At 48.3% G+C, this 22,719-nt stretch overlaps 1 protein-coding gene across 2 annotated transcripts in view; it reads right to left on the bottom strand.

Moving 5' to 3' along the window:
* The window catches only part of ABCF3 (ATP binding cassette subfamily F member 3), a 67,472-nt gene that overhangs the window by 22,559 nt on the left and 22,194 nt on the right, over positions 1-22,719 (bottom strand). For both annotated transcript variants that reach the window (XM_029586479.1, XM_029586480.1), the window contains 7 exons: positions 18,795-18,917; positions 17,812-18,078; positions 16,937-17,017; positions 8,780-8,839; positions 7,716-7,772; positions 5,104-5,126; positions 4,662-4,717 (listed from right to left, as the gene is read on the bottom strand). In XM_029586479.1, the coding sequence (XP_029442339.1) occupies positions 4,662-4,717; positions 5,104-5,126; positions 7,716-7,772; positions 8,780-8,839; positions 16,937-17,017; positions 17,812-18,078; positions 18,795-18,917 (667 nt within the window). The remainder of the gene's footprint in view (positions 1-4,661; positions 4,718-5,103; positions 5,127-7,715; positions 7,773-8,779; positions 8,840-16,936; positions 17,018-17,811; positions 18,079-18,794; positions 18,918-22,719) is intronic.

The raw sequence follows: 22,719 nt of genomic DNA, 5'->3' as shown, positions 1-22,719 counted from the left end.
AACTGAGGTAGGGAGCACAAGGCTTTCACCCAGGAACTGACCTTCCAATCCAATCCTTTTCAAACAGCCTAACCAGGCAGCAACTCAAGAGCAAGGGACATGCTCTCCCTTACCATCTGCTGCAGACAGAGCTGAGGTCAGCAAGGGAGCCTATGTAAAGTGATATCAGCAAGCCTCTTAACCTCTGTCTCCATCTGCTGGTCAGTGAACATAACCCATGCATCTGGGCTGGTCTGGCTAGCTGAAGAGGAAAACTTATTCCGAAAGGGAATCCGTAGCAAGTTTTCACACTTTTTATTGGACTAACACAATTATGCAAAGTTTATCTACATAAGCTTTCCAGTCTACATTTCTTCAGATAGGAGATGGATTTACAGAGTCTAACACCAAAAACAAATGTATAAAAGTAACATCATAATAAATGTAGGATAACAGCAATCAAATTAGAAAGTCATTAAGTGCTGGAAAATGCATAATTCAGTTTTAGATTTCTCTAACTTCATAGATCTAGTAAGTGGCAGGGAATCCCAGGGATAGTGCAACATCACAGAGCCAAATTACTTTATCTCAGAGGCCTTGAGCAGCAAGGAGCCTTAGGAATAGTGTTGTATCATACAATTCAGAGGAATATCGGCCGAGGCCTCAAATAGTGCTGCCCCATAGTCTTAAAACCACCCGCTCCTCAGGGGCCCTCGCTCTTTTCTTTACTTTCAGATTACAGATAGGAACCGGTACTCACTCCTCGAGGGCCCATGTTCCTGAACACTGAAGATTCTCTACTGCTTGGAAGCTATCGCTGCTACAAACAATTGTGAGATACCACCACTCTCTCAGAGCTTTCCCTGGAACCAGGTACTCGCTCCTCGAGGGCCTAAACCTTTCCAGCTCCTGAGCTTCCTTGAGACCTTATGTGAGTTTTATCATCTAGTTCTGTTTATGAACCTTGTCTACTCTACCTACTCACTATATTCAGTTTCTCAACAGCTCAGCCATCCTGGGATCATTGTTCCAGTACCTGAGGGACTACAGCCCTGCTGGGCATATCAGCTCACTACTGCCACCTCTGATGGTTTCCAAAACCTGTTTAATAAAAGAACTAATGTGTGTCTGTCTCCATACTCAAGCCTAGCCAGTGGTTCCTCTCGGGATATCCTCCCAGGGGCATGGTCATCTGCCACCGGCCCAGGGATTCGCCACCACTATCTCAGGTTCATAACAGACTGCTAACTCCTAACAGATTGCTAACTCCCAGCATAGTGATATATAACAGAATCTGAGACACTACAAGATAGCTGACTCCTCCTTCTTAGGAGCCATTCATTCAGATTGCTCCTCCCATCTACGCCCAGCTTTAACAGATTACATCAGATTGCTACACCCTAGCAGATTTCCAACAGATTTCTAACTCCCGTGGATCTGGCTTCATTATGGGACGTTGTTAACTCCAGTGGATCTAGCTTAAACTTTGGATGTCGTTAACTCCATGGATCTGGCATATCTCTCTGCATTGCAGGCTATACCGGGCCTGGCCCAACGCATCTCAGAGCAGCAAGAAACTTTGGAGAAACTTACTGCAGCATTTCATTAGCTACACACACAGAAGATACAAGGCACAGCTTCTAACCAAGGTCAGTTACAGGAGGTAACTTTAAAGACTGCTGTACCACTGGCGGCTCCTATCCGCTTTTCCGGAGAAATCCAGAAGACCCGGGGCTTTCTGCACCAGTGCTGCATGCACTTCACCTTACAGCCAACTTTATTTCCCACGGCTCTTTCGAAGACCACCTACATCCTGTCATACTTAGATGGGAGAGCGCTGTCGTGGGCATCTACCCTGTGGGAATGCAAGGACCCTATTTTGCAGGACATAGAAGGATTTATAGACTTGTTTAAATCCGTCTTTGATGTCCCTGCTCGTAATTCTGTTGACTGTTTTGCTTTGGTGGACTTGAAGCAAGGCAACAGATCATTGGCTGAATTTGCCATAGAATTTAAGACTCTTGCAGCGGAACTTCGCTGGGACCCCAACTGTCTCAAGACCCTCTTCTGCAGAGGCCTGGATACCCGCTTAAAGGATGAGCTGGCCGCTCGCCAGACACCTGACTCGCTGGACAAATTAATAGCCTTGGCCACTCAGATTGATTACCGGCTCCGAGACAAGGTGAAGGAACTCCGGCCTAACGTGTTACTTGGGTTGAAACAGGCTAGTACTACCACTGCACCTCGGATGGTTCCAGTAACTTCTGCTATTGATAAAGATGAACTGATGCAACTTGGTCATGGACACTGGACCTCAAAGGAGAGAAGAATTCGGAAGAAACGCGGCCTGTGCATGTACTGTGGTCAGCCTGGCCATGATGTCTCTACATGCCCCATTCGTCCGGGAAACGGACGGGCCTAAGTCCCGCGGGAGGACTGTTCTTGGGCCATACTGCGTTTTCTCCTCCGCCTTCTCTTCCAGTCTCCGTGATCTGCGAACTGGCTACAGGTCAGACTCCTGCCTTGGTGGACTCAGGGGCAGGAGGCAACTTCATTCTCAGACGTCTAGTGGAAGACCTGAGGAGTCCCTTCTTCATAGAAGATCCATTATTGCATCACAACTTGAAATGGGCTTTGGACGTTCCTTTACATCGCCACTTCTCCTGAAGATCTCAATGATGTCCACAGCAGTTCAACTCATAGCTACTGAAATTTATAGCGCCTTCTACGTTCACTCTGGCTCAAAGGCGTTCTACATCTATCCGCATTCACGGATTATAAACTTAGAGATATCTGTCACATTCCATCCATTCGGAGGATGAGTCTGATGAGCCACAGCACATATTGATCTGAAGAAGATATCTCTGGCAACCAGCTAGTCTGTTTCCGCTGTTAATGTCATCTTTAGAAGTGGATTTGGACGCACACCAACATCATTACTTCCGCTGAAGCCTCGGTGACGTCCAGAGCAGCTACTTGTTACTGCTGAATTCTACTTCATCTCTCATCCTGCAACTTCTACTGGAGAGTCATCAATAGAAGTGGATTTTGGACCTACCCTAACATCACCACTTCCACTGAAACCTTCAGTGACGTCCACAGCAGCTCAATCCATTCCTGCTGCTATCATCAATAACACTCTGCAAGATTCTTCCAAATCTCAAGATCCATCTGTCATCAATGCAGAAGACGAATTAGAAATTAAGATCAAAGAGATTCTGGATGTTCGTAACAGAGGCAAGACTTTTGAATACCTTCTGATTTGGGAAGGCTTCGGCCCCGATTTAATCTCTTGGGAGCCTCAGATCAATATCTTGGATAAAGATATGCTTCATCAGTTCCACCTCGTGCATCCTTCCAAACCTAAGCCTGGTACCCGAGGAGATCGCCCTTTGAAGGGGGGTACTGTTGAGACCGTCGCTGCTCGATGCCCTCACTCCGCCCTCTTTACCTCTGTGGCGACTCCCTCCGGGTCTGATGGACGGCTGGCTGCCGCAGCATATCCATGCCGTCTGCCTCCGGCGTCCCCGGACCGGCTCGAAGTTGCAGATCTGCCATGTTGCCTGATGACCTATGGCGCACGCTCTGATTGAAGTACCAGCAAGGGCGTGAACCTCAGAGGCGTCCCCCTGAGATGACGTCATCCACTTCCAATATTTATAGGTCTCTTATTCACTATCTAACTGAGTTAGCAAGGAGAGGATTCGGATACGGATTCGGCTACATTTCCTCCAAGCTACTCTGCCTCCTCGGACTTACCAGAGGTACCCGCTCCTCAGGGGCCTCACTCTTTTTCTTTACTTTCAGATTACAGATAGGAACCGGTACTCACTCCTCGAGGGCCCATGTTCCTGGACACTCTGAAGATTCTCTACTGCTTGGAAGCTATCGCTGCTACAAACAATTGTGAGTTACCATCGCTCTTCTCAGAGCTCAGGTACTCGCTCCTCGAGGGCCTAACCCTTTCCAGCTCCTGAGCTTCCTTGAGACCTTATGTGAGTTTTATCATCTACTTCTGTTCATGAACCTTGTCTACTCTACCTACTCACTTTCTACAGTTTCTCAACAGCTCAGCCATCCTGGATTGCGGTTCAAGTGCCTGAGGGACTACAGCCCTGCCGGGCATATCAGCTCACTACTGCCACCTCTGGTGGTTTCCAAAACCTGTTTAATAAAAGAACTAATGTGTGTCTGTCTCCATACTCAAGCCTAGCCGGTGGTTCCTCTCGGGATATCCTCCCGGGGGCATGGTCATCTGCCTCCGGCCCAGGGATTCATCACTTCTATCTCAGATTCATAACAGACTGCTAACTCCTCACAGAGAACCCTAACAGATTACTAACTCCTCACGGAGAACCCTAACAGATTGCTAACTCCCAGCATAGCGATGTAGTGTCTCAGATTCTGTTATATATCGCATTGCTGGGAGTTAGCAATCTGTCTGTTAGCTAGCTGACTCCTCCTTCTTTGGAGCCATTCATTCAGATTGCTCCTCCCATCTACGCCCAGCTTTCTTAACAGATTCATTAGATTGCTGCTCCCTAGCAGATTTCCAACAGATTTCTAACAGTAAGAGGAGCTGCAATATCCCTCACTCCAACCACTTTACATAAACCTCCTTATCAGAAAGGTTAGTAAGAAGCAGGGACAGGGGAGGAAAAGAGCAATGCACAGCACCATACCTGCAGGTAATTCTCCAGCCACAGGATAGCTCTCACATCCAACATGTTAGTGGGCTCTGAAAGGAAAGAAATACATGAAAGCTACCCAGAAGGTGCTGAGAGGCTGAAACCAGTCGTGCACACCCCACCCTTACCTCTCCACCCAAGGAATATCCAGCCTGCAACACAAGTCCTGCACAGCACATAGAGTAGTATGGCCTGGATAAAGCCCCCAAGCACAGGTCTCCCACATCCCAACTACAGCAGAGCCTCTAGCTCCTGTTTCTCATGCCATAGCATGAAGTAAAGTGGCCAGGACTGAACCTGTAACAAAGCTATGGTGATCTCTGAATACAGAATGCAGCACCTCGCCCCCAGCTCAGGCAGAGTCCTCTATAAAGGATTATCTGGGAACAAGACCTGTCGTCATGGACCGCAAAGAAACGCAAAGGGTTCTACTTACCGTCCAGCAGGAGAAGATCAGGTCTAAGGAAAGAAGACAGAGCATTTGCACTGAGCAGCAGTCTCAAAGAAACTGAGAGACACATTTACAGGCACTCACCCAGTACCATGCCCCCATCAAAGTCCAATATCATCCCCCACCCATGTCTGTCACCATCTTCCCCAATTTCCCTGCCCATTCTGTTCAATGCCAGTCCCATATCCCTTGACTACCATCATTTGCACCTCCCATCTCGAGCTAAACCACCACCTATGGCAAAGCAAAGGTTTTATGTGCATTGTGATTTCTTATTTTGCCCTAGGCTTGTGTCCCCCCCAGAGAAAGCTCATTTCCTTTGATCTAGTGCACCGTTTAGCATGCGACTGGCCGCACGTTTTTGACACGTTTCTATAACCCCTTATACTGTATGGGGTTTCGCGTGTCGAGAATGCGCGGCCATCCCCCTGAAAACTAATAGCGCTCATCACATGCAAATGCACGTTGATGAGGCTGTTAGTCCCTGGGATACTGAAAGTAAAACGCGTGGCCAGGCCGCACATTTTACGCTCAGAAATTAACACCTACCCCCCAAAAAAAATCTGCTGCCGGTCAGCGGGTTCAGAACCCGGACGCTCAATTTTACTGGCGTCCGTTTCCCTAACCCATGGCGGTCAGCGGGTTCAGAAACCAATACCGGTAAAATTGAGCATGGGTTGTCTGGACCCACTGACAGCAATGAGGAGGCCCTAGGGACGCGCTATTGTTCCTAGCGCCTCATTATTAGCGCGACCCCTCATTTAAATACAGAATCACGTGCCCAGGAGAGAGTGCCCGCTCTCTCGCGCTTCTTCCTGTGCCGGCCTGAGAGAAATACTGAGGGATTGCTGGTGGCACACTAGGTTAGGTAACAATGTCAGTAAAGGGTTTTTTTTCTCTGTCTCCATTGGCTGGCAGAGATGAAAAACCATGCGTCACGATCGAGCTAGGATATGAACAAGAACACTGCTTAACTCTACTGAAACAACCTCAACAAACTTTTCTTTAAATAAAGCCCTGTTCCATCTCAGTTGGAGAGCCTTGCCTGAAGCTTGCCAGACACTGCTTACAGTGAATTTGTTTAGATAGCATTTACTGTTTAAAGTGTTACCTGTTTCTGTTTGTAAACAATCATTTTTCATTTACTTTTCTGCTTCTTGTTAATAAACTCTTCGCTTTGCTAGCTCTGTCCAGAGACTGATTCATGATCCCAGTATTTTTTTGTATTTGGTCTGTGTGAACCCTGGGTTGTGTGAGGTCTCAGTGTCCCTAAAACAAACACCAAGCCCTGTTTCAATGGTACTTGACACTGGAAACACTGCATTAAATTTACTCAACCGTGGGAAGTCTGCGTTGCGACACTGTGGTGAGCTGGGAATCTTTTTTCCACGTTTCGTGGGGTTGTCCTGAGATCCAAAAGTATTGGGATCTGGTGGAGATTTACATTTTTGAAATTACAAAATATAGGGTGTTAAAAGTGCCTAAACTTTTTCTATTGGGCCTTTCAGATTTAAGTTCCAGTTAAAATAATGAAGTTGATACTTAAATACTTATAGGAGCACGATGTGAGCTTGCTGCCCACTGGAAGAGTGCGCTGCTGGCAAATCTGGCCTCATGAAATGGCACTGGTGTATGGTATATTATAGGAGCAAACTGATAGCGATAAAAAATACTTATTCTAAGATTTTAGCAATATGGAAACCCTTTGAACAAAGGTGCAACATTCGACTGGGAATTTATCAGTAGATTTTGCTGTAATGTGTATGGAAACTGTAGTCATGGAGAGGTAGGAGTGTGGGTGGGATTGTAGGGTTAACTGAACCTGCTCTGTTAGATGTTATTGGTTATGAGTGTGGGTGGGATCGTAGGGTTAACTGAACCTGCTCTGTTAGATGTTATTGGTTATGAGTGTGGGTGGGATCGTAGGGTTAACTGAACCTGCTCTGTTAGATGTTATTGGTTATGAGTGTGGATGGGATCGTAGGGTTAACTGAACCTGCTCTGTTAGATGTTATTGGTTATGAGTGTGGATGGGATCGTAGGGTTAACTGAACCTGCTCTGTTAGATGTTATTGGTTATGAGTGTGGATGGGATCGTAGGGTTAACTGAACCTGCTCTGTTAGATGTTATTGGTTATGAGTGTGGGTGGGATCGTAGGGTTAACTGAACCTGCTCTGTTAGATGTTATTGGTTATGAGTGTGGGTGGGATCGTAGGGTTAACTGAACCTGCTCTGTTAGATGTTATTGGTTATGAGTGTGGGTGGGATCGTAGGGTTAACTGAACCTGCTCTGTTAGATGTTATTGGGTCAATAAAATTCTAAATTAAACAAAAGGAAAGAAACCACTCGGGGATAGCTTGCAGGCAGGGACTTGTCCAGAGGCGAGAAGAGCCAATTGGCAGGTGGCATTATGACCCTCCAAGTAGCCGAGATAAGGCTGAGTGGCGGGGTTAAGGGTAGCGCTGAAGCATTACGGGAAACTCTCTCTTTACCCCCCTCCATGTCTACAATCCTTACCTCTCCCAACACCATCATCTATCAGACCTTTTCCCCCATCCACCCTCCCCAGAGTGACCACATGACCCCGATACAAACCTGGCAAAAAGTGCCCTGGCCAGGGCCAACCTCATCCTCCAGCCACCCGAGAACTCTCTGTACAAACAAGAGAACAGGCAGCTATTCAAACACACTGCAGCCCCTTCCCCTATCACCCCCCCGGGCCTCCAATCCATCCATGCACTGCAGCCCCCTTCCCCTATCACCCCCCGGGCCTCCAATCCATCCATGCACTGCAGCCCCTTCCCCTATCACCCCCCGGGCCTCCAATCCATCCATGCACTGCAGCCCCTTCCCCTATCACCCCCCGGGCCTCCAATCCATCCATGCACTGCAGCCCCTTCCCCTATCACCCCCCCGGGCCTCCAATCCATCCATGCACTGCAGCCCCCTTCCCCTATCACCCCCCGGGCCTCCAATCCATCCATGCACTGCAGCCCCCTTCCCCTATCACCCCCCGGGCCTCCAATCCATCCATGCACTGCAGCCCCCTTCCCCTATCACCCCCCGGGCCTCCAATCCATCCATGCACTGCAGCCCCCTTCCCCTATCACCCCCCGGGCCTCCAATCCATCATGCACTGCAGCCCCTTCCCCTATCACACACTGGGGCCTCCAATCCATCCATGCACTGCAGCCCCTTCCCCTATCACCCCCCGGGCCTCCAATCCATCCATGCACTGCAGCCCCTTCCCCTATCACCCCCCCGGGCCTCCAATCCATCCATGCACTGCAGCCCCTTCCCTCCCCACCATCACCTGCCCCTGGAGCCTCCTCCCCCTATGCAGCAGAGATCCTTCCGTCATACGCCTCAGCCCTTCCCCTCATCTACCATGGTTCCCCCCCCCCCCCCCCATAATCCATCACATGTCACAACCCACACCCCAATTCTGTCAAATTCTGCAGTCCCCTCTCCCCCTCCATCACATGCCACATCCCCCTCCCCATTTCTGTTATACATTACACCCCCTCCCTTCCCTCTGTCACACATCATGCACTACATTTCCCTTCTCCATGCCACAGCCCTCTCCCTGGGAGGCGAAAGGTGACCCGCAGCCCCCCTCCCCACTTATGGGAGATGGTAGTGAGCAGGTGTGGTCTTACTTTGTCGTCTGCTGCTGCATCTTGGGATTGAATCCTAAACCAGCCAAAATGATGGAAGCCCTGCAAGTAAGGGAAGAGAGGGAAGGTTTATAAAGACGAGAGAAAAGTCCTTCTGCACGAGCTGCCTCCTGCACACATGAAAGGCTCCAGCCTTGCAGCAGGTGGTGGTGGTGAAAGAGTCTCAGTTCTCTGAACTGCAAAGGGATCCCCATTACTACCTATTTTGTTTAAGGTTTATTTACAGCCAGTGGGGGCCGTTATCAGGCATTTTGGTTTAGTATTTTATATTTACACTGACGACATCCAGATGTTTCTTTTGTTACAGACTTGTTTAACAGGACCTTTGGTTCTTAAACCAATGTTTGTTAATTGTTAATGACTGGATGTGTGCCAACAAGTTCAGTTTAAACCCAAGTAAAGTGAGCTGGACTGGCAATTTTATTTCAGTTTCAATCCCCTCCTCCTTCCCCGAATCTTCTAGTCAAATCCCATGAGCAAGGTCCGAAGCTTCAGAGTCCTTTTCAAGTTCTGGCAATCACAATGAATCTTTGGCCTATTCCTCTATATGGACTGCTGGCAGCAGTCTGAGCCCATGCTATACGTTGGGCTTCCAAATAAAACCACCTTTTGTTACAGGAGAGGGCCTGCCTTCTCCTTATGGCCACTCAAAGTTCACGATTTTCAAACTTTTGATCCTAATTTTTACAGCTATTATAGAAGCCTGGGTTCAGGACACATAGCTAGGCTCTTACTCAGATATGTTCCTGCTCACGACCTCAGTCAGCGGTCATGTCTCTATACATCTTCATTAAAAGAGATTCAACTGGCTCAGACCAGAGAAGGCATAGTCTGGGGTGGTTCCATGACCAGATCTTGGGACTTGGATGGCAACTTAGTTTCAGCCACCATGATATTCAGCAGGCCGGCGAGCAGAAAGATTACTCAGGTAATACAATTCAGATGTTTGGCAGAACTTAGCCAGGTAAGTTGTTCTACTGAATATAGGAAAAGTGGTTCTTACCTGCTAATTTTTGTTCCTGGAATACCACAGATCAGTCCAGACAAGTGGGGTTTGCATCCCTACCAGCAGATGGAAGCAGAGAACTAAACACTTTTCAGGCACTGTTACTTAACTGAGAGTGCCACCTGCAGTCACTCGGTATTGACCTGTACCCAAGCCATGTAAAGCTATATACGAAACAACTACTCTCTCTCAAGGCAAATGTGCAATACCGGGTTGGAAACTTCTGAACTGGAGCTCACCCATCCAACAGGATACAGAAAAAACATTTATCAGCCCAAAGGAGCCAAACTATATACAAAAATTAAGTTCTGCTCTTAACGTTCAAAAACAATACTGTCTTTCGGAAACAAAGGGATGGGTCTCTGGACTGATCTGTACTATTCCAGGAACGAAAATTAGCAGGTAAGAAACAAATTTTCCTTTCCTGTTCATACCCCAGATCAGTTCAGACAAGTGGGATGTACCCGAAAGCACACACTCACCAAAACTCACCTCCTCTGGCACATCCAAATGGTAATGCCTGGTGAAAAGTGGGAAGAGAAGACCACGTGGCGCCTTGCAAATCTCCTGTGGCAACACCAACTGACATTCAGCTCAAGAGGCTGGTTGTGCCTTAGGTGAATGCACCCGCAACCCCTCCGGGACCATCCAACCTTCACACGGATATGCCGGAAAAAAAAAAAAGGTCTCATTTAACTAACACGCAATTATAGATTTAATCGCCTTAGTACCTTTCTTTGGCCCTCCTAACAAAACAGATGACCTGACCTTCGGAAACTGTTAGTGACCTTAAGATAACGCGTCAGAGTCTACTGCACGTCCAATAAGCGAAGTTCCTTTGCATGATCTTCCTCCCCATACAAATTCGAAAAAACCAGAAGCTCTACGGTCGGACTGAGGTGGAACAAAAAGACAACCTTCAGCCAAAAACAGGAAACCATATGCAAAGACATACCATCCTCCGAGATCCTCAGAAACAGCTCTGTACAGGATAAAGACTGAAGCTCCGAAATCCTTCTGGCAAAACAAATTGCCAGAAAAAAAAGAAAAGACAGTCTTCAGCGAGAGCTCCTTCATTGAAGCCTTCCGCAATGGCTCAAATTGAGGACCACAAAGATCGCACAATACCAAGTTAAGTTTCCAGGAAGGACAGACCCTATGGACTGGCTTGGCTTCCTTTAGAAATCATAATATCCGGATGAGATGCCAAGGATTTGCCTTGCACCCTCCCTTGGAGGGAGCCTAAGGCAGTCACCTGAACTCGCATCGAATTATAGGCAAGACCCTTCATCTAGCCCTGTTGCAAAAAGGCCAAAATGAACGGCATATCCACTCACAAAGGATCTAGCTCCTGCTCCGTACGCCAGGACTCAAATACTCTGCACACTCTGATATAATCCAGAGAGATAGCTGGCCTCCACACCTGAAGCAGCACAGCAACAACCAATTCTAAATATCCTTTCAATCTTAAGCATTTCCTCTCAAAAGCCAAGCCGTGAGACAAAAGCGATCCATCCGATCCAAAAAGATAGGACCTTATCCTTAGTAGACCTCATAGATGAGCCAACTTGACGGATCCGTTTATGGCAAGACGAAATAGATCCGCAAACCATGGACGCTGTGGCCACTCTGGTACAACCAACAGCACCTTGCCTGGATGTCGCTCTAGGCACCTCAGCACCCGACCTACAAGAGGCCATGGAGGAAAAACATACAGTAGAATCCCCCTTGGCAACAGAGGAACCAGAGCATCGATTCCTTCGGCCCCTGACTCTCTTCTGCGACTGAGGAATCTGGTCACTTTGGAATTGCAACGCGATGTCATCAGATCCAGGTGGGGCTCACCCCACTTGTCCCAATTGAGGTCGAAAGCCTCCTCTGAAAACTCCCAATCCCTCAGATCCAACTGCTGTCTGCTGAGGAAATCCGCCTGGACGCTGTCCACTCCTGCTACATGCAAAGCTGCAATCCTCTAAGCCAATGCTCAACTTTTCGTCCTGCCCCGACGATCGATATATGCCACCGTTGTTGCATTGTCCAAGAATACTCTCATCATGCGTTTCCAAACCTGAGGGGAGCCTATCAGTGCCTTGCGAACCGCCCTCATTTCGTGACAATTTATAAACCAGGATGCTTACTTTGGTGACCATTACCCTTGGGCTACTCGCCCTTGACAGACCACTTCCAACCTCAGAGGCTGGCATCTGGGGTCACGAACACCCAATCCAGAATCTCCAGACTCAGTCTCTTAGCTAAATTGGGTCACAACTAATTTTCACATGGAAACCTTATGCTCAGTGAAAATGGCAATACAGTCAGAGGAGTACCTTCACATTCCCATCCATCTGGAACATCAATAGTTTCTGTGGTTTGCTGTTTTGAGGCAACATTATCAGTTTCGAGTGCTGCCTTTTGGGTTGGCCATCACGCCCAGAAACTTTTCCAAGGTTATTGTGGTGTTTGCAACAGTATTGAGAGAGGATAGCATTCTGGTTCACCCGTGTTTAGACGATGGACTGATTTGGGTCAAGAGTCTGGAAGAGAGCCTTTGGGTCTTATGCAAGGTCATTGGCTTGCTACAGGAACTAGGTAGGGTGGTGAACTTGGCCAAGAGCAATCTACAGCCATCCCAGACATTGGAGTATCTCAGTGTTTGATTCCACATTAAACAAGGTAGGATGTTCATGCCGGCGGGCCGCATTCAGAAGCTGATGGCACAAGTGCAACTATTGACAGAAACAATACACCTGACAGTGTGGTCTTATCTACAGGTGCTCATGTTGATCTAGGCCACCTAGAGGTGGTTCAGTGGGAAAGGGCACATATGCAGCCTATTCAGCGGACTCTGCTGGCTCGTTGGAGTCCACAGTCTCAAGACTATTCGATACGGCTTCACCTGCCGATGGAGATTGCAAGTGGACCATCTAAGGAAAGGGGTCTCCCTACAATCACCAGACTGGCTAATATGCACGAAAGATGCAAGTCTCCAGGGTTGGGGGGGGGGGGGGGGCTCACAAGGGTGCTGGAGTACAGAAGAGTCTATTTGGACCAATCAGCTGGAAGCCCATGCTGTCCGGTTAGCATGCTTCAATTTGTCGACTGATTGCAGGGTCAAGCGGTCCAGATAATGTCAGACAGTGCAACGACAGTGGCTTACATCAATTGCCAGGGAGGAACAAGAGCCAGCAAGTGTCACAGGAAATAGCCTAACTCATGGAATGGGTGGAAGTGCATCTTCAGGAGATCTCAGCCTCCCACAATCCAGGAAAAGACAATGTAAGAGCCGACTTTCTCAGCAGACAGTCTGGACCCAAGAGAATGGGAATTGTCAAATGAGGCATTGCAGCTCATGGTGGACTGAACTGGATGATGGGGGCAGTGAGGCTGAAGGTTTTTCCAATGATTTTGTGAAACTGCTGCACAAGGCCTATTTGGCCAGAAGGGTTGTAGGGAGTAGAGAGCTCAGTGAAGTTCTAAAAAGTCTAAAGGGTCCCCTTCCAGGAGGTCAGGGGATCTTCTCCGCTGTTTAGGGCTGGGCCATTGTGCAGACGTTGAGGAGTCAGACGAGTCAGTTGATTTGTAGGATGGACCGGGAGATCCAGGGGGATGATCTCACTGATGACCCTGGGGATGATCCAGCAAGCGGCAAGGATGGTTTGGACCGGGATGGAGCAAAGGACTCAGAGGACTCTGAGAAGGTACTGATTGCGGAGAGAGATGACCCTCGAGTGGTCTGGCTGTTCCGCAAGCATTGAGACCCCTTATTCCCCGTTTTGTGAAGAGATGCGTGCTACAGGAGGAGTCAGATAATGAAGGGGTGGGCCTGGTGCTGGATGCCTTGAGAGGCCCGCCTACAGCTTTTCAGTTACCTAAGAAGATTAAGAAGCTGGTCAACCAGGAGAGGGATGCTCCGGAAGTAAGGTGACCAGAGCTATGGCAAAGTTATAGCCATTGTCCGAGGATACTTTGCAACTTTTGATGTTACCTAAGGTGGATGATGCTGCTGTTTTGGTGGTAACCAAGAAGATGACCATCCTGGTGGTGGAGTTGGCTGCACTGACAGGACAGGACAGAATGCTGGAGATCCCTTTGAAGAGGTTGTTTGAGGTTTCGGCTTTAATTGCGAGCCTTATGCAGAGGGCCGGTCTTCGCTGGTTACAAAAGGCTCAGTCCTCTGCTGTGGGCAATGGGGCACAGGCGGTCCAGCTAGAAGCCGGGGTAGCATATATGGCAGATGCCCTGTATGATTTGGTCCGCACTGCAGCCAGACTGCTGTGGTTACAAAATTGGTCGGCGGATATATGGTCTAAATCACAGCTTTGTAATCTTCCCTTTAACCTAAAGCTGCTATTTGGTGAAGACCTGCAGCAGTTGATGAAGCTCTTGGAGGAATCAGAGGGGAACAAGCTACTGGAGGATAAGAAGACTGTTAAAAGACTCCGTGCTCACTCCCATTTTCAGGGTACTAGAAGATTTCGCTCAAGCAAGGGTTCTTTGTCGACTGGGCAAAAGCAGGGGTCAGGAAAGCAGCAGACCTTTCAGAAAGCCTGTAGATTCCCTAGAGATGGTTCCAGTCAGGGTACCAGAAACTAAGTCCTCACAATGAAGCCACAGTGGTCCACTCTAGCATGGAAGCCGTGGAGAGATGCCTGACACACTTTACAAGGAGTGGACCAGGATCACTTCAGACCAATGGGTGTTGGAGGTGATAAGAGAAGGCTACGTGTTAGCATTTTTGAGCCCCATTGGAGAGGCCTTCATGATGTTGTGCTGCGCATCCCACAGCAAACCGAAGGCGGTTCAGGACTTAGGTGCAATTGTCACAGTCCCGACTGTGGAGTAGGGTTGACGGAGGTACTCGATCTATTTTGTGGTTCCCAAGAAGGGAGGGTACCTTTTGGCCCATCTTGGCTCTCCATGAGGTCAATGTGTAGCTGCAAGTCCCACACTTCCAGATGGCGACGTTGCAAACGGTGATGGCGGCGGTATGTCAAGGATTTTCTGGCCTCGTTGGATTTAATGAAGGCCTACTTACATATCCCCATTCAGGCAGACCATCAGAAATTTCTTTGCTTCATGGTGCTGTGGCATTTCCAGTTTTGAGCTCTTCGCTTCGGGTTAGCAACAGCTCCGTGGACCTTCACGAAGGTGATAGTCATGGTGCTGCAGAAAGGCTTAACCAGACGAAGTCAGAACAGGAATGAGGTCTTTAGGCTGGGTCTTCTGACTGCGGTCCAGTCTCTGGAATACTTGGGTGCCAGATTTGACACTTGGGTAGGCAAGGTATTTCTGACTTTGGAGAGGATTCTGAAATTGAGGTCACAGGTGCTATGACTACCTGGGACTATCTAAAGGTTCTGGGATCCATGGCGTCTACACTAAAGTTGGTGCCATAGGCCTTTGCTCACGGATCCCAACAGGACGGCACTGCTGTCCTGTTGGGATCCGTTGTCTGAGAAGTTTCAGAGACCTCCAGATCTAGTCTTTCGTGGTGGCTGTTGTGACCCAATTTAGAGAAGGAAGTGAGTCTGGAGGTTCTTGACTGGGTTGTTGAGACCTCAGATGCCAGCCTATGAGGTTGGGGGCAGTCTGTCAAGGGCAAGTGGCCCAAGGGCTGTGGTCACCAAAGCAAGCATCCTGGTTTGCCTTTCGCCTTTTTTTTTTTTTTTTTACAGCTAAGTCCACACCAGCAGAAACCAGCTACTGGACCAAAGCACTCATCTAAGGGAAGGATCCAAAAAAATCACCTCAGGAAACTCGACTGCGGGAGGGACCATAAGTTATCACCACAGGAAAGCAGGACAATAAACTTCTTTCTTCTTTTCTCCTTCTATAAAAAAAAAAAATTTAAACACTATCCCCAGTAGAGAGATGCACATCCACCATCTGCTGGAGACGAAGAATACTGGCAGGCTGATGTCAATACAGGAGTATATATACCGTGACGTCAGCTTTGCTCCGTCTCCATCTGCTAGTAGAGGTGCATAACCACCTATCCAAGTGGTAAGAAATCCCAGACTGCAGGATTGCACCTCCACCATCTGTTGGAGACAGTGACTGCAGGTGGCGCTCTAGGATATGTAGCAGTGCCTGAAAAGTGTTTAGTTCTCTGCCTCCATCTGCTGGTAGGGATGCAAAACCTACAGGTCTGGACTGATCTGGAGTATGAACAGGAAACCTGGTTACAGCTGCACAGGTAATTAACACAGACTTACTCAGCTAACTTCAGTACCTACCCACTAAAGTTTAGGCCAACCCCCAGAACCAGCCAAAGTCTGTTTGGGTAATGGGTAACCTTGAAAAGGTTTGGCTGGGGAGCAAAAGAAAATATTTAAATCTCAGGTTTTGTCCAAGTAACTCGAAAGCTACCCATACAAACTCTTTGAATAGGACTATATTTATGTTATATTTATTCTCCCTCTTTTCCAGCTTAGTGCACAAGGCAGCTTACAAAATAAATACAAATATAAAGCACTAAAAATGCAACCATGCTCATCACCAAATTTAATTTTGAATTTCTACCCTGCCTTTGGTGACTGGCCAGCCGCTTCAAAGTGATTACAATGGAGATTTGTTAAAGGCAGATTACAAGAGTGCTACAGTTAAATGTTTATACGCACCGTCCATTCAAGGCTGGGGATGGAAAAGGGGGAATCCAGACATAGTTTCAGGGTATGTTACAAAGGGATGATGTTTATCTTATTTTGTGTGTTTGTATATTTTATGTTCATTTTGGACAAGGAATCTGTTAACTGCTGAATAGGAGATTTTCTGATTGTGTTTTAGGATGGTGACTGATTATGCCGTACAGGCGGTGGGAGATCAATGAGGTTACTTAAGATGTGCCTTGAGAAGCTCTGTAATGTTGGAAAGGCAGAACATAAACATTTGAATTAGAGTGGAGAAAGAGCAGCAGGCTGAGAACCAGGGTTCAAATCCCGCTGACCTTGGACCAGCCACTTCTCCCTGCGTTTTCTCAGGCACAATATCTTAGACTGGCGCAGGAAAATACCTGCAGTACCCGAGTGCAACCCTCCTTGAGCTTGGGAAGATGAAAACAAACAGCTCAGACTGCATCCAGGCTTAGTATCTGGGTTCACGCTCTTCTCACTGCCTCCGCCTGCAGCACTTACCTGGCAGGGGCTTTATCAGCCTCAATCTCCTCTAGTTTGCTGTAGATTTCTGACAATCTCACACTCTCAGAACCATCAGCTCTACAGTGAGAGAGAGAATAAAAAAGTATACGTTATTGACTGAGAACACATATACTGCATACATTTGTCAAGGATATTAAAATCAACTTAATACATAAAATTAACATCGACATAAATAGAACAAAATTGCCGGGACTAACAAATATTTCTCTCTTTCTTCTTTAAAAGGGCATAGATAAGTCTTAAGCAGCTCCCTAAAGTTCAGATAGTTATGCGCATTACGAAGAGATACTGGCAAACTGTTCCATGAGAAAGATGAATGCTCTGTTAAAACCAAACCCCAAAAGTCAGCTGTAACCATCTGTGAGCCTCTAGAAGTCTGCCATCGTAGCTTATTTACTAAGTATTTCAGCCCCTTCCCACGCAAACAACTAAAAGTTCTCATAATTATAAACCCAATGTAATGAGGCAAATGATGCTATCCAGTCCCTCCTATCAGTCACGCTGCCATGCTCTGAAGATGCTGTTTGGCAACCACTGCAATAATGTAATGTTCCCAATACCAAAGACACTACTACTGTCTTAAGCACCCCAACTGAATAGACAAGGTTTCAGTTTAATTCTTTTCAGCTGTAAATAAGCCTTCCAACACGTTTGATTCATAAAAGCTTCCATAGAAAGAGCAGCCTCTAAGATTACACCAAGGCTTCTAGCTTGCTTGCTAGAAAGTCAGCTGATTACGAGTACCTCAAAGACTGAGTTGGTTGGGGTTTTTTGGATCCACTGGACATAATAAATTTGGATAAGGTGGGGATTATGGAGAATGTGGTGTCATGCAGTGTGAGTACACTCACTTGCCAGCATTGATCCTGGCTGTGAGCACTCTCTCCTCCTGCAGCAGCCCTTCCCGCAGCGTATCACACTCCAACACGCTCTGCTGGGCCGACGTCTCGTCTCCCGCCACTTCCTGCTCCACATGAAGGATGCTGATGTGAGAAGGGATGCGCAGGCTTCTGCTAGCAATCATCTTCAGCAGCGTCGTCTTCCCCAGGCCATTCCTGCCCACCAGCCCGTAGCGTCGGCCGGCAGACAAATTCAGCTCGGCACCTGTCAGGAGCACTCTGTAAGAGAGAGAAGACTCATCTCTACATCACAGCCTGCTCCCCCCATCACCCAGAACCCTGCCCCGACCCGCACCACCTCAGCCACCCAGAGTCCTGCACCAGACTGCTCCCCTTCTTCTACCCAGGGCTCAGGAGAGGAGACACTGCCTCAGCATCAGAGCCCCAAGGGAGGGGAAAATGCTCCTCTCCAACATAAGACTGCTCCCCCCCCCTCACACAGAATCCTGCAGTACAGGAGACAGCCCCTGCCTCAGCACATGCAGAGCCCTGCAGGAGACCAGCCACACCCCCATTCATCACAGGCTGTTCCCCAGTCATCTACCCAGAGGCCCGAGGAAGGGGGAGACTGCCCTGTCTCAGCATCACAGGCTGTCAGAGACCCGAGGAAGGGGGAGACTGCCCTGTCTCAGCATCACAGGCTGTCAGAGGCCCGAGGAAGGGGGAGACTGCCCTGTCTCAGCATCACAGGCTGTCAGAGACCCGAGGAAGGGGGAGACTGCCCTGTCTCAGCATCACAGGCTGTTCCTTTTACATCTGGGCCCGTAAGGCAGAGCTCTTTTCTCAGGTACCCTTAGTCTCTAGGAAAGGATTGAGCAGTCTGCACTATACTCCCAGGTTGCTCCTGGGTTAAACTCTGCTTCAACTCTATCTATAGCCTCCCCAAAATGCTGCATAAGGCCCTCTCTCTCACCGCCGGAGAAGCATTCACTTACCTTTCACCAAATGAGATGTCAAAGTTTTCGATCCGGACATCATAGGACTTGTTTTTCCCGGATGATTCCATCCGATTCTCCTTCTTGCTGGTGGCCTGACTGGCAGATGCTTCCTCCAGAATGCTGCACAACACACAAATGTGCCCATCACCTCCTGCCTTGCAGTCATCACAATCCCATTAACACGACACATCACAAATGGCTCTGTCTGTGTCTTGCACAGGTACGTACCCTGTGCACGTGTGTGTGTGTGTCTATATCCAGCTGTGCGCACATCCGTGGTCATTCACAGGAGTCTTACAGAAACAGGGCGACTGCAGCAGCTCACTGCCAAGGTCCTCTGAAAGATGCAAACTATGGAGCGCCCTAACACAGCCTGCCGGTTGGGGAAGTCTGGTGGCATTTGCACAACGGGGCAGTCCTAAGCAGCCCACGCAGTTGCTAGGACTTTTAGTTATTACTGTACCCACAGTCACATAGTTACCTTCCAATGTTTCCAAATACCCAACTTTCCCATTCATTCTGGCAGCTCACCCCTCTGCACATGCAGGTACTTTGTATCTAATTTTAAAAAGGGACAGCACATGGGCACTTTCCCTGTGAAAAGGCACTAAGAGCACCTAGACACTCTGCATTCATCTTTTTGAAAACCTCAAGCACACATGCCATTTTACTACCCCCCCCCGAAGGACCGACCTCCTTAAGGCAGCTAGAAATACACATTGTGAACCCCGCACATCCTTCTTAGCTGCTGAAGGGAGTTCACCAAAGGAAAAATGGAGAAATTATTTAGCTGATAATTTTGTTTTCCTTAGTGTAGACAGATGGACTCAGGACCAATGGGTTGTGCTCCCCTGCCAGCAGATGGATACAGAGTCAAGTTTCAAAGCTGAAGTCACCCTAGATACACCCCTGCAGTGACCTCAGCCCTTCAGTTTTCTCTTCAAAAGCCACTGTGGACATAGTATCAAAAAACTTGAATACTACTTAATAACTTGATTAAAAATTGGTAACCAAACATAAGCGCTGAATGCCAGTAATATTATAGATGCCCTGATCTAGGGATAGGACATCGGCTTAGCCGTAACTTCTTTGAATCGCGATTCATCTCATGGGCAATTCCTTGGGTGGGATGCTGAGTCCATCTGTCTACACTAAGTAAAACAAAATCATCAGGTAAGTAATTTCTCCATTTCCTAGCGAGTTGCCAGATGGACTCAGGACCGATGGGATGTACACAAGCTATTCCCGAACGAAGCAGGAGTCTACCCGTGGTCCGGATAGCATTGCCCTCACAAAGGCTGTGTCCTCTCAAGCCTGTACATCCAGGGGATAGAATCTGGAGAAGCTGTGTAAGGAGGACCCCATCACTGCTCGGCAGATGTCAACAGGTGACAGTAGGCTTAGCTTCTGCCCAGAATACTGCCTGGGCCCTAGTGGAATGAGCTTTAACCTGAAGGGGTAAAGGCTTCCCTTCCTCTACATAAGCTCTCATGATCACTTCTTTGATCCAGCGAACTATGGTAGCTCGCAAAGCTGCTTTGCCTTGTTTATTTCCACCATGAAGAACAAACAAGCGGTCCATCTTACGCATTGGTTCTGAACGTTCCAGATGCCGTACTAAAAGCCTATTGACGTTTAAGTGGCGTAGGAGGCGGTAATCTTCTGTGTCCTTGTGTCTATCTAGGGACGGTAAGGAGATGGACTGGTTAAGGTGAAATTCTACCTTTGGCAAGAAGGAACAAACGGCACAAAGCTGTAATGTTCCTGGATTCAACCGGAGGGACAGTTCCCGACGTGACAATACCTGTAGTTCGGAGATGCGACGAACCAAGCATATCGCCACCAAGAATAGTCTTTAGTGTTAATAGGCATAGAGACAGACTGTTCAGTGGCCTACAGGAAGGCCCTGCTAAAAAGTCCAATACTAGCCCAAAGCTCTGGAACTCCCTACCAACTGAGCTCAGAACTCAAGAAAACCTAAAAACCTTCAAAAAGAATCTAAAAACGTGGTTGTTCAACAAAGCATACCAACTCACCCAATGAACACATCAACATCACCCTTCAATCCATCCTTAAGAATAAATGAAATTCATCATAACTATGTTTATAAATAAGTGAAACATAAAACTGAACTATAACCTTGCATATGATACCCCCTATGATTAATAACAGTATGTACCTTTGAAAAAGAAAACCTTTGAAACCCTGTTTTAACCCCCCTTATCCCTGTAACCTTGTATTTTGTAAACCGTTATGATGGCGTTATTTTAACGATTCTGAATGAAGGTATATAAAACTCGTTAAATAAATAAATAGATTAAGGTTCCATAGAGGGAACGGCCACTTTAAGGGTGGTCAGAGGTGTTTAACCCCTTTTAGGCAATGGGTCAAGTCTGGATGTGTGGACAGACAGGTTCCGTTCACCTCTCCCCTGAAACAGGAGAGAGCCACAACTTGGACCTTCAAGGAGTTAGGGACAATCCTTTGTTCAGGCCGTTCTGTAAAAATTCCATAATCATGGTGATCTTGGTCATTCACGGGGGCACCCCGCGGTACATGCACCAAGCCTTAAATATTCTAAAAATCTGTACTTACGCCAGGGATGTTGAGAACTTTCGTGCGTGGAGAAAAGTGGTGATTATGGCTGCCGGATATCCCCACTTCATCATGCAAGCCCTCTCAAGGGTCAGACCGTAAGACAGAATTGAGTTAGGCCCTCGTGGGACCAGACCTTGTGCGGGGGGGGGGGGGGGGGCGATGAAAGGAGCTCTCCACGAGAAGCCTCAGCATGTCTGCGTACCACAGGTGTCTGGGCCAATCCAGGGCCATCAGAAGGACAAATCCTCTGTGGTGTTCAATCTTACGGATGATCTTGCCCAGCAGGGGCCACGGGGGAAGGCGTATAGTACGTCCTCCTCTGGCCAGGTCTGGACAAGGGCGTCGAACCCTTGGGAGAACTGATCTAGTCTGCGACTGAAGAATCAGGGGACCTTTGCATTGTGAGATGTGGCCAGTAGGTCGATGGATGGGAGGCCCCAGCGATCTACTAGGAGCTGGAAGGCTCTGGGTCATCAACACCCATTCCCCTGGATCCAGATTCTCCCTGCTGAGAAAGTCTGCTTTGATGTTGTCTTTTCCCACGATGTGAGCGGCCAAGCTTGGTGTCGAACCGGACTCCCAGGTACTCCAAGGACTGGGAAGAGTGGAGGCTGTTCTTGTCCATGTTCACGACCCAACCGAGTTCTTATAGGGGGACATGAACCTGCTGGTCACCTAGAGGTTCTCTTCCAACGACTCCGCCCGGATCAGCCAGTCATCCAAGTAAGGGTGCACCAGGATCCCTTCTTTCCTTAGTGCTGCCGCCATGACCACCATCATTTTAGAGAAAGTTCTGGGGGCGGTTGCCAGGCCGAAGGGCAGCGCCCAGAACTGGTAACGGCAGCCCAGTACCACAAAGCGTAGGAAACACTGGTGGTCTTTACGGATTGGGATATGAAGGTAGGCCTCCAAGAGGTCCAGTGAGGTTAAGATCTCTCCCGGCTGTACAGCCATTATGACGGAGCAAAGAGTTTCCATGAGGAAGTGAATTATCCGCAGATGACGACTGACGCTCTTGAGATCCAAGATGGAGAGAATGGCGCTGACAAACTGCCCCCCCCCCCCCAAGCCGGAAAGGCTGGCATCTGTCATCACCACCACCCAATCCGGGACCTCGAGGTCCATTCCGCGGAAAAGACTGACCAATTGAAGCCACCAAAATAGACTCTCCCTGGCCTCCCCCTCCAGGGGCAGGTAAAAGTCCTCTAAGCTCGGCTTCCAACGCGCCAAAAGCGCCCACTGCAATGGCCTCATAAGGAGAAAAGCCCAGGGAACCAACTCCAAGGTTGAAGTCATGGACCCTAAGACCTACAAATAATCCCAT

Source organism: Rhinatrema bivittatum, unplaced genomic scaffold (genome assembly GCF_901001135.1).
Source record: "Rhinatrema bivittatum unplaced genomic scaffold, aRhiBiv1.1, whole genome shotgun sequence".
In the NCBI taxonomy this organism is placed as follows: domain Eukaryota; kingdom Metazoa; phylum Chordata; class Amphibia; order Gymnophiona; family Rhinatrematidae; genus Rhinatrema; species Rhinatrema bivittatum.
This window is presented reverse-complemented; position numbering and strand designations above follow the sequence as displayed.